This window comes from Giraffa tippelskirchi, chromosome 7, assembly GCF_054371585.1.
Source record: "Giraffa tippelskirchi isolate mGirTip1 chromosome 7, T2T-mGirTip1v1.2.pri, whole genome shotgun sequence".
Classification (NCBI taxonomy): domain Eukaryota; kingdom Metazoa; phylum Chordata; class Mammalia; order Artiodactyla; family Giraffidae; genus Giraffa; species Giraffa tippelskirchi.
The window spans coordinates 144,700,100-144,712,481 of NC_137281.1; the positions used below are offsets into that span (position 1 = coordinate 144,700,100).

The 12,382-nt window shown below is 39.5% G+C and overlaps 1 protein-coding gene across 6 annotated transcripts in view; it reads left to right on the forward strand.

Annotated features, from left to right (window-relative positions):
• Positions 1–12,382, forward strand: part of PSEN1 (presenilin 1) — a 64,625-nt gene that overhangs the window by 43,387 nt on the left and 8,856 nt on the right. For all 6 annotated transcript variants that reach the window (XM_081508958.1, XM_081508961.1, XM_081508957.1 and 3 more), the window contains 2 exons: positions 6,485–6,571; positions 9,423–9,596. In XM_081508958.1, the coding sequence (XP_081365084.1) occupies positions 6,485–6,571; positions 9,423–9,596 (261 nt within the window). The remainder of the gene's footprint in view (positions 1–6,484; positions 6,572–9,422; positions 9,597–12,382) is intronic.

Below are 12,382 nucleotides of genomic sequence, written 5' to 3' on the forward strand. Positions count from 1 at the left end.
CCACTGGAAAAACCATAGCCTTGACTAGATGGACCTTTGTTGGCAAAATAATGTCTCTGCTTTTAAATATGCTATCTAGGTTGGTCATAACCTTCCTTCCAAGGATATTTGTTATTTTCATACATTGTAGGCGGCTCTAGCACTAGTATGTTGAAAGAATTATACTGTTCCTTCATTATGTGTTGGCCTTTGTTTTTGGTTTGTTGTAGAGTCCTACTCTTCCAAATCATTCAGTATGTATTTATTGGTCATTGACCTGACCTGCTCCCACAGAGCACTGTGGAGGATATAAAGATGGTTAAGATGCTTTGCTTTCCCCCAGAGTGCATTTGCTTACATTTTTTTTTGACTGTGTCATGTGATTTGTAGGATCTTAGTTCCCTGACCAGGGATTAAACACACAACCTTGGAGGTGAAAGTGTGGATTCCTAACTACTGGACTGCCAGGGTATTCCCTTGCTTACAGTTTCGAAGTGAGATAAGACAAATAGATAAATAACATTCAAGACAGACTGTTGTCAGATTCAGAAGGAACAGGAAGTGCAGAAAGAGCTCAAAACAGGGAAAATCTGAGTGGAGAATCATGGAAGGCTTCATTGAAGAGATAGCATTTGGATTGACCCTTTTATGGGTGGGTTGGATTTTGGCAAGCACAGATGGAAGAGTCAATTTCAAAAGTGGGCTTGTTGCAAAGAATGGCTTGGACCAAAGGATCGAACCCAGGTCTCCTGCATTGCAGGCAGATTCTTTACCAGCTGAGCCACAAGGGAAGCCCAAGCATACTGGAGTGGGTAGCCTATCCCTTCTCTAGCAGATCTTTCCCACCCAGGAATCGAACCAGGTCTCCTGCATTGCAGGTGGATTCTTTACCAACTGAGCCATGAGGGAAGCCCCACACATGGAAGTGTAAATGTGGAGCATCTTTTTCAAGTTTCAAGTGTTCAAGTTGACTAGAACATGGAGTACAAAATGGGGAGAGTACTAGGAGATGGGTTTGGAAAGGCACTTAGGGCAAGATCCAGGATAGCTTTGAGTGACTGGTTTAGATCTTTGTATCCTCTTCATGATAGCTTGGAAATCATAGAAGATTCTTGAAGAGTAATGTAATCAGAGCTGTGCCTTTGTAAGCTTGCAGTTTTGGGCAAGATGAATGGGAGGGAGTGAGAACTGAGATACTGGGAAGCATAACCAAGTGAATATTGCCATGATCTAGGTGAAAAATGATGAGAGTCTGAATTGTGGAATGATGATGACAGTCAAGGGAAAGGCCTCAATGAGAGCTTTTAGGGGTAGTTTCAGTTGTTCTTAGTGACAAGTGAGAGAAGTTTAAAGCCTAAAGAAGGATGATGAAGAAGAGAGGTTTTTCTTATCTGAGAAATCTGTGTGGTGTTGCCTGTGGCCCATATCTAATTTTCTTGGCAGGATCTATGAGCTATTCAGGGAGAAATTTCCATCATGAGTTTATAAATGAAGAACCAGTGCAGAGGAAAAGGTTGGTAATAGACATGCAGAATTGAACACCAATACAGAGGTAGTAGTTGCAGCTGTGGGAGTAGATGAGTGATTCAAATAAAAGGAAAAGAGAAGAGGACACCAGGAATAAATCTTTCTCAACTGCTCTGTTTAGAGAGAGAAATGAAGAGAGAGTAGTAAAGGAAAGAAGAAAATACCAGATAATTGGGGAAATCAGCATTTTTCAGGCTTCCCAGGTGGTACTAGCTGTAAAGAACCTGCCTGCCAATGCAGGAGATGTCAGAGATGCGGGTTTCTTCCTTGGGTTGGGAAGATCCCCTGGTGGAGGGCATGGCAACCCACTCCAGTATTCTTCCCTTGGAGAATCCCATGGACAGAGGAGCCTGGTGGGCTACAGTCCATGGGGTTGCAAAGAGTTGGACATGACTGAAGTGATTTAGCATGCATACATGGAATGTCTGCATAGTTTTCTCTTATATACAGTAAAGGGTGTTTTTATTGATGGACATTTAGATCATTTCCATCACAAACAGTACTTGCAGAAAACAGTTGGAATTTGTGAATATTGTTGTATACATTGGAGAAGGAAATGGCAACCCACTCCAGTATTCTTGCCTGGAGAATCCTAGGGACGGCAGAGCCTGGTGAGCTGCCGTCCATGGGGTCGCACAGAGTCGGACACGACTGAAGCGACTTAGCAGTAGCAGTTGTATACATACATTTGTAGAAATGGAATTGCTAGGTCAAGGGATATGTGCCTTTAAATTTTTTGTTTTTGGCTACACTGGGTCTTTGCTGCTTTACGTGGGCTTCTTGTAGTTGTGGCAAGTGAGGGCTTACTCTAGTTGTGGTGGCTTCTCTTGCTGTGGAGCGTGGGCTCTAGGCTTCAGCAGTTGCAGCACACAGGCTCTAGAGCACAGGCTCAGTAGTTGTGGCACATGGGTTTAGTTTCCCCGTGGCATGTGGAATCTTCTTGGACCAGGGATCAAACCTGTGTCTCCTGCATTTGGAAGGTGGATTCTTAACCATTGGACCATCAGGGGAAACCCAGAGGAAGGAAAAGGAAGATAGAAAAGCAGAAGATAGTGAGATACAGAGAGAGATCAAGTTGGGAACACATATTAGTTGACCTCAAATCATTCTTGTGACCTTGATGTTAGGTCATTTGTGGGTCATAGAGAACATGGGAATTGTGCTTGTAGTGGAAGAAGTCTGGTAAAGTTTTAGAACACCCAGTGTCTGAAATGCAAGGATCTTTCTCTTACCTTTTTTCCAATATAAATGTATTACCACATTCTTACTGTGTTTTTCAGCCAAAAAGAACAGACAAGGCTTTGAGCATCAACATTTTCCTCTTAATGAGCAGTTGGGTGTAAGCTTCTTCTGTGTTATTCCTAGAAATTAAAATCTACTATTTATATATTTTATATTTGTGCATGTAGAATGTCACACCAAATGTTAATAGTGAATGCTAGGGATTTAGACTAAGGAATATACTTGTAAAAGTATAGAAGTATGTTCACTGAAGCACTGCTTCTATTAAAAGATAAATGGAAATAACTCATGTCTATCAAAAGGGAACACTTTCAAATAATTATGGTACATTCCTAAAATGCATAGTTGTGCAGCCAGTTGTACTCCAAAAGAAAGAAGTAACTCTATGTATTTCTGATTTTTTTTTAATGTCAAAGATTATATTTAATATATGCAAAAAGCAAGATTTAAAATAATATATGCAATGTCCTATGGAAGGAGTGGGGGAAAGGACCAAATATGTATGGATGTGTGTTTATAAAATCCCAATGATACATTTCAAAACTGATGATACTAGTGTTTACCTCTGGAAAGTGGGATTTAGATATTGAGACAGCTTTTACTTTCTTCCTTATATCTTTCACCACTTGTAGAGTCTTAATGTGATGCCCATTATTTTTTAAAAAGTTAATTGTGACTGTCAAAGTGAAGGGATTGTGAGTTTTAAATGTTTTCTTAGTTTTAGAAATTTGCATTGTTCTGCTGTTGTATCTACTGTTAGTACCACAATAATGCTGTGTAACAAACCAACCTCAAAATTTAGTCCCTCACAGATAATACTCACTCACCATCACCTGCAGATCAAAATTTAGTGCCTTACAAATAATACTCATTCACCACCATCACCTGCAGATCAGTTGGCTCAGCTGATCTGACTTGGCCATGGTAGTTCTGCTCCACATATTCCCCGTTTCTCCTTGGACCAGCAGTTTAGCTGAAGGTGATGTCCTTGTGTTTGGAGGAACAGAAGGGCAGAAGGCCTGTTAAGGCCTAGGCTTGGTATTAGCACACTGTTTTCTCTGCCCAGGTACCAATGGTTGAAGCAAGTCACATAGCTGAGCCCCTGGTCAGGAGGAAGAAAACTGCATTCCAATCTCAGTGAGGCCATGTAAGAATGGGTGCAAGAGGGGTGAAGAGGTTGTTCAGTTAGCCACGACATTAAGCTTGTATGTTAATTTTATACTCAGAAAAAGGATTTACTCTCTTTTTTAAGACATCATTCATATATAATATTTTTAAAACTTGAATCTGCTTAACAATTGATGCTGAGATATTTTTGCAGTAATTCCATGTATATGGGAAAGCATAAGCCTTTAATTCCTGTGTAAATTAAATAGGTTCAAGAAAGTGTTCTCATGAAATACTGAATCTTTAGTGAGCATTTCATAAATCATTGAGCGTGAGAGGTGTTTTTTTAAAGTAGAATATACAAAAACAGCAATATTAATCAGTACTTTCCCCCTGAAATGGATATATACATGAATATAAAAAGTTTTAAGTTGGTTCTCCCAGTTATTTGTTTTTTACAAAATATAATCCTTTGATACATTTGTATACTCTTCCCCAGTTAAGGATATTCAGTATGCTAAAGGATCTTACCCTCAGGAAACCTGAGCGTTTTTGTTTTCTGTGTCCCTTATTTGGACAGGAAAAGAGGCACACCTCTTTGGTAGCTTTTCAAAATACAAAGGTAACAATTCCTTGAGGTTGACCATTATGTAAAATTTTTCTCTGTCTTCATATCACTTTGGGAAGTTTTTAGATTATGTTGAATTTTAATTTGCTTATTTTTCAGTTGATCTAAGATGTTTGGTGTTAAGCCAGAAAAACTGGAAAGTGGGCTTTTAAGGTATTACTTTAGTAATATTAATTCATTCAACAAGTATATATTCTGCTCATGATAATTCACATCAGGGGTTAACAAACTACTGCCCATAGCTAAATCTGGCCTGTGGCCTGTTTTTGTACAGCCCTGTAAGCTAAGAATGGTTTTTACATCTTTAAAGAGTTAATGAAAAAGAAAAGAACAAAGAAGAATATGTGACAGAGGCCAGATGTGACTCACAAGCACAAAATATTTACCATCTGGCCCTTTCCAGAAAAAGATTGCTGACCCCTGATTTCTGTAGTAATACTGAGTATTGAAAGAATTTGAAGCTTTATCTTTCTATACTTGTATGAAGAAAGAAAATCAAATAAATACTTTCTGGCTTTGCTGCCAAGAAGGCTACTGAAATTTGTAAACCCTGGTGATCACCATATTCCCTCTTCACTGGGTTTGGGTTTAGTTAGAGTGAATTGCCTGCCTAGCTGCTATGGACTGATCCAGTTATCCTGTGATGAAACTTGTCTAACCTCAGAGTTATAAAGCTGTGGTGAATGCGTGAGTGCAGCTGTTACAGGATTTTCATCCTCTTTGGTTTTGTATTTCCTTCATAAGTTATTCAAGAAACCTTAGAGTATTAGGCAAATAGATAGAACTATAGAATCAGTGACAAAATGCCAGAGAAACATGGATGCCAAGGGGATGGATTGAACTGTGTTTGCTGTGGGGTTTTGGTTTCTGCTGTCACCCAGAGTGGCACATGTCTATATGTATTTTTGTATTACTGTTGGTGTATCTTCAGGATAAATTCCCAAAAGTCTTATTGCTAGATCAGAGGGTTAACGTACATGTCATTTTGTTAGTGGTTACCAAGTTCCCCTCCATGTTTCCTCATACCTGCAGTACGCAAGAGAATCACCATTTTAGAGTATTCACATTGCCTCTTAATTCAAGTGTGATGAGGGGGTATGTGTATATCTAGATCTATATAGATATATTAATATATATGTGATTTTTGTGGAAGGGACATAGAGAATAGAAGACAATTGAACATCTTTATTGCTTTTAACTTTTTTTCCTTACACCCTGTATATAACACAGTTTAGCATTATTGAAAATCCCCGAAGTGAGACAGAATATGAAGGGAACTTACTTGCATCTTTTGAATTATAATAATTCATTTGATGCTTTGTGAGCCTCTGTTTGTCCTCTAATTTACTTCCAATAAGTGGTTTTCATCAGTGAATTCACACTATTTTAGGATATTTAAGTAGTCCAGTTGTTTCAGTGGAAAACGTTCAAGTTGAGGCTGTGATTTTAGAAAGGTCCAAAAAGCTTTATCTTCAAACGTAAAAATGATAACTCCTTGTCTGACAAGATCAGAGTAACTTAAGTATAATTTGATTTGAGATGTGATGTTTATGCTAAGAAGATAAAATATTCCAGATAGACATGACTTTCTGGAGGAGAATAAGAAAAATGACCTAGGCTGGGAGATTGAAAGGCCCACTGTGGACACTACAGAAGATGTGAAGGCAAACACAGGTTAGGAGGAGTTGTAGTTAGAAAGAGTTAAGGAATAACAGCCCGATATCAATAGTGAAAAAGAATTTTCCTTCTGGTTACTTTTCAGGGACTATAAGTGATAATGAGAAGTTTTATTGTAGCAGCTACAGTTTGAAAGCCACAGTAAACATCCAGTTTCAGAATTTTTTCTTCACTAAAATCAAAGAGAACCTTTTGTGATTTTTAATATGCATTTACTTCTGGTTGTTTCTCTGATTTGTATGGAGAAATAACAGCCTGCTCTCTGTTCATGAGCCTTCCTTCTGTGTTCCCAATGCTTACCTGGACGTTTGTCTTTCTCAACAGCAACAATGGTATGGTTGGTGAATATGGCAGAAGGAGACCCAGAAGCCCAAAGGAAGGTATCCAAAAACTCCAATTACAATGCACAAAGTAGGTGGCTTTTATTTTGTTATTTCCTGACTTGGGGGATCATTGTCATTTTATGAGTTATGAAGCGATGATTTTAAGTATTTTCACTGGTCATGAACTGTTTTGAGAATCTCCTGGAAACTGTAGTAACACCCAGCAAGCACAGATAAATACTTGATTTCACATGCTCCAAACCCGACAATCAGCCTAGGTTAAGAATTTCTACCATTAATACCAGTATGAAAATGTTCAAGTTAAGGCTATGATTTTAGAAAGGTCCAGGAAGCACTATCTTCAAACATGTAAAAATGAGAGCTCCTTGTCTGACAAGGTCAGGGTAACTTAAATATAATTTGATTTGAGATGTGATGTTTATGCTAAGAAGATAAAATATGCAGATAGACATGACTTTCTGGAGGAGGATAAGAATAATGACGTAGGATAGGAGATTGAAAGGCCCACTGTGGACACTACAGAAAATGTTAAGGCAAACACAGGTTAGCAGGAGTTGTAGTTAGAAAGAGCTGAGGAATAACAGCACGATATCAGTAGTCAAAAAGAAAGGAAACTTTTTTTTTTTTTATAGAAAAACAGGACTAACCTTATGAAGAAGCAGACAAACAAAGGCAAAATAAAAGTTAGTCAGAGAAAGGGCTTTAATTGAGATGCCGTTCGTCAGGAAAGGGAGAATTCAGTTTTTATAGAGACAAGAAAACTGCTGATTTAGCATTTGAGTAATTGTGAGGAGGACACTTTCAACTGGGAATTAGTATTTGGGACCCAAAGATATTTGGCCCATTCTGCAGTGACCAAGGTAGTAAATCAGGCTGGGATTAGACCAGCTGCAGACCTGGTAGAGAAGTGAGAAATGGAGGAAGCAGTTGCTCCAGATCTAGTTATTGTGTTAACCTTGTTAAGCTAAACACAGTGGAAAGATTAGTTACCTGTGAGTATATAAGTATATGAGTTTGAGTGTGTTTTTGTACGTCAAGATTTTATTCTTTTGACAAGTGGAGACTGAGCACCTGGCCATGTGCCTGGTATTTTTCGTCACTGGGGATAGGGCGCTGAATCAGAGGTCCTGTTCCTGTGGAGCTTGTCGCCTATTTGGGGAGACACACATGTTCAACAGACAGTTCATTCAGTTTGTGATAAGTTCTACAAGGGAGAAGTGTAAGTTGCTATGAAAGTCTATAGTAGAGGACTTTCATTTATTCTAGAAAGTCAGGAAGGCTTCCCTGAGGAAGTGTTAATAGGAGATGGCCAGCTGAAGAGTGGCAGAGCTTTCCAGAAGGGGAAGCACTGTGGGCAGGGACCTTGAAAGGAGGAGCTGGATGAACTCGCTCAGCGGGAGTGCACTTGGCTGTTTCGGGTGGGCGGTCTTCATTGTGTGGACTCCTCTCTGTACACCATGCAGCGTGTTTAACATGCTGGGCCCCTCACTCACCCACTGGATGCCAAGAGTGGCTTGGAGGTTGCAGTGACCAAGTACTTCCCCCATCCTAGTTATTTCCAACCACCCTGGGGAAGGGAGGTGCTACCCCCAGTTGAAAACTAGTGTGTTACAGGAACTAGAAGTTACATTGGAACAAAGGGGTATAGGACTGTAAGAGGAAAAAATAATAGAAGTCAGGGCTTTACTGTACCTTAAAAAGAAATCAAGATCCAGCACTATGAGCATGCTGTTTATAATTAATTATGGAGGTAAATGCCAAAACAAACAGCCGAAGGGGGTGGAAGTAGGATGGGGATCAGAATTGAGGAAGAATAGGGCAGGGACTGCTGTTTTTATTTCTAAATCTTATACTTTTATGATTTTATAAACAAGCTCAGGGAAGATTCAGGTTTTATGAAGATCTGGTTAAGGAAAAAATACAAATTAAAACTACAAAATTACTAGAACCTCTCTCAGAAAACAGTCCATACAAGTAAGAAGTGTACAAGCTTCATTTATTCATGGTAGATGAATAAATTTGAATGTCCATTACTTGTGTAAGTAATAAAATAAGTGAGAAAAAAATATTATCAACTTCACTTATGTATTTTAATTATTTTTGATGTGTGGAAGGTTCTGGAGACAATCATGTTATACCCACAGTTTTCAGTCAGACCTAGTCATGATAACAAAATGACTAGTCCATAAAAAAAATTCCCTTGCTCCTTTCCCATCCTCTACCCCCTAGTCGTGGTCTGCTTTTATAACCTAGTCACTGAAGCCAGTGGTGGGTGCCATCAGTTAGCTAGTGCCATCAGCTGCAAACATCAGAGGAAATGTTCTCTCATGTGACCAGAAGTTTTAGCTCATTTTATGACTCAGTAATTATCAGGGCCCCCAGTTCTTTCCCATCTTCCTGCTCTGCCGTCCTTAAATGTGGGTTTGGTCCTCGGCACACTGCTCCTCATGGTCACAAGATGACAGCTGCAGTGCCAGGCATCATATCTAGATAAGACAACATCCAGGGGAAAAGGGGCTGCTTGTGTCGTAAAGAGTGAACAAAAGTGTCCCCAAATTTCCAGCAGACTTTGTCTCACCACACATTGGCTGGTACCAACCCCACAGCCTTAGAGCTTTCATGGGAAGAGGGAGGGTAGGGTGACCACGCTTAGCTTGGACTGAACAGGATTTACCACCAGAATCATGGGTGAGAGGTGGAAACCCAAATAAATCATGACTCTGCCCTCAGGAAATAAGGGGAGAAATGGCTGTTGTGGAAGTAACCAGCGGGCACTGAAATAACCCTTGATTTGTTGTTTAAGGGCCAGCCAGCTCACCTAGTTACGACAGGTAAATTACTGTTCCCACATAATTTTCTTAAAGATATAGAGAGATTTTTCTAAGTATTATAGCTGCAATATCCACTTTTTCTTGAAGGCACAGAAAGTGAGTCACAAGACACAGTGACAGAGAGTGATGATGGTGGCTTCAGCGAAGAGTGGGAAGCCCAGAGGGACAGTCGTCTGGGGCCTCATCACTCTACGGCTGAGTCGCGATCTGCTGTGCAGGACCTTTCCAGCAGCATCCTGGCCAGTGAGGACCCAGAGGAAAGTATGTGCCTTTTTCTGCATTGGCAAGTCACGCGAGTCCTGGGTTTTTAAGGTGCTGCAGTATCATACTCTTCCCAAAATAGCATGAGTCAGAGTGTTCCAGTCTAATTCTAAACAGCAGTGCAGTTTTTACTGAGAAGTAACAATAGTTTGTGCTTTTCTCATAGTTTAATTTATTAATGGACCAAATTCTACCCCTCAGATTTTTAAAAATTATCCCTTAATAATTTGATAATATCCTTGACCTTTGGCATTGATTTTGTAAGGTAAAAAAAATTTTTTTTAATATTATTCCAATAAAACTTCAGGTGTACAAAAATGTCATTAATATATTTCGCTCTTTGCTGCACAGAGACCTATGAATTTAAATGTTTTGCCCTTTTCCATTGTTCCTACCCTTTGTTGGCAAGCACTGCATTTTATTAATTTTGAAGAAAATCAAAGGGATTTAGGTTCTGTGCAGTAATGTAAGGGTTTGTTCAGTGTCTGAGGTGTATAGTTGCTTAGATTCAGGTCAGCACTTGGGGCTTCTTAGGATATTAGCCAATAGAGCCCACTGGTTAGGGCTCAGTCATCTCCTCACTTAGTCTTAGAGAGGTGATTTACTGAATAAGAAGAGATTAGCACATTTCCCAACTAAGTTACCTCAGTGTTTTCATTTTCACAGAACTGAAACTCTTGATTAAAACATACAGAAGTATTAAGTAGTTTGAAAGAAACGAACACCTAGATTCCTTTTCTAGTCACTATTCATTGTGACCTTGACATTATCCTTTAGTTTGAGCAGAACACTTCTTACAGCTCACCCCTAGTCTTTTACCTGGGTTAGAACCTGGGCAGATCCATGACTGTGGTGCTGGATAAGTTTTCCAGATGTTAGAGTCAGCTGCAGCCTGCACCTTTCACAGTCCTGGGAAACCAGATGCAATCGCCTCCTCTTTTAGCCAGGCTTGAACTTACCTTTGCTGGTATTGTCTCTGCCTGCAGAGTTACCATTGTAATTAGGTTGCCTCTTCTGTTCTGTCTCTTCTTTTCTCAATAATGTGTAGAAACAAAAGAAGTCAGAAATATAGCTGTTGAGCATGACAGCAGTGGGGTTCTCTCATGACTGCTTTTCCTACTTAAAGAGTCTCTCTCTTGATCATCTGTGTCCTTCTCTTCATCAGTAACTTTTTCTTTTTAAAGGAAAACCCAAAAATTGTCCCTTCCAACTTCAGATTGTTTCGTTTATCTGGAACCAATATAAACTAATAATTGACATTCTTTTCTCTTCTAAGCATCCAGCACACACATAACCATCTCTTCATTAGTGATTTTCTCTGTACAAATAAACCAGACTTGTGGTTACTTACAGAAAAGTCTCAGTGTACATCAGAATTTGATATGTATGTAAAGATGTGTGTCTTCCAAAACAGCCTTATCAAAATCAAAATTTAATCAGAAAACTGAACACTTGAGAGTTTTTAATTAGAAATCTAAAACATGTTTATTCAGTGGTCTGCATTGGAAGTGCAGAGTCAAGTCCTAACCACTGGACCACCCTGGAATTCTCCTGAGTCTATTTTAATTTTTCTAATAAAATATACCTACATTTCTCTGTCCATTAAAATGAATTCTGTGAAGCATAACTATAGCATTTGCCATAATATTATTATTATTTACACAAACATAAGCTAGTATATGAAAAGTGAGGCTATAATTTTAAGCTTGATTGGTACATTATTTTTGTTTATTTTTGGTAAACCTCTGTTGAGACATAACTCACATACTATACTATTCACCCATTTAAAGTGATGAAAGTGAAAGTTGTTCAGTCGTGTCCAACTCTTTATGACCCCATGGACTATCCCATGGGGATAGTACCATGGAATTCTCCAGGCCAGAATACTGGAATGACTTTCCCTTCTCCAGGGGATCTTCCCAACCAAAGACTCGAACCCAGGTTTCCCACACTTCAGGCAGATTCTTTACCAGCTGAGCCATAAGGGAAGCCCTACATTTAAAGTGACGGCCTTAGTATATTCACAGAATTATTCAGCCATCACCACAGTTGACTTTAGAACATTGTCAATACCCCATAAAGAAACCTCAGGCTCTACGGTTACCTCTTCAGTCCCTCTTATCCTGTATTCCCCTTTAAAAGTGTTCAATGCAGTGGTTTTTATTATAGTTGTACAGCCATCACCACAAGCTAATGTTGGAACATGTTCATCACCTCAGAATCTGAGACCCTGTATTCATTACTCCCATCCCCCCAAAAAACCAACTAATGTACCATCATAATAGATTTGCTTTTTCCGGACATTTCAGCTAAATGGAATCAAGGTTTATGTTATATTATGTGCGAGGACTTGGTTTCTTTCTCTTTTTTTTAATTTACTTTTGCCTGTGCTGGGTCTTTGTTGCTGCTTGGGCTTTTCTCTAGTTGCGGCAAGTGGGGGCTGATCTGTAGTTGTGGTGCGAGGGCTCCTCATTTCAGTGGCTTCTCTTGTTGTGGAGCACAGGCTGTAGCTCATGGGCTCAGTAGTTGTGGCTCCCAAGCTCTAGAACACAGGCTCAGAGGTTGTGGCGCACGGGCTTAGTTGCTCCACAGCATGTGGGATCTTCCCAGATCAGGGATCAAACCCGTGTCTCCTGCATTGGCAGGCAGATTCTTCACCCCTCAGCCACCAGGGAAACCCCCTCATTTCTTTTTATAGCCAAATAATATTTCATTGTAAGGATATGTCACATTTATCATCCATTCATCAGTTAATGGACATCTAGATTTTTTCCATTTCGCACTAC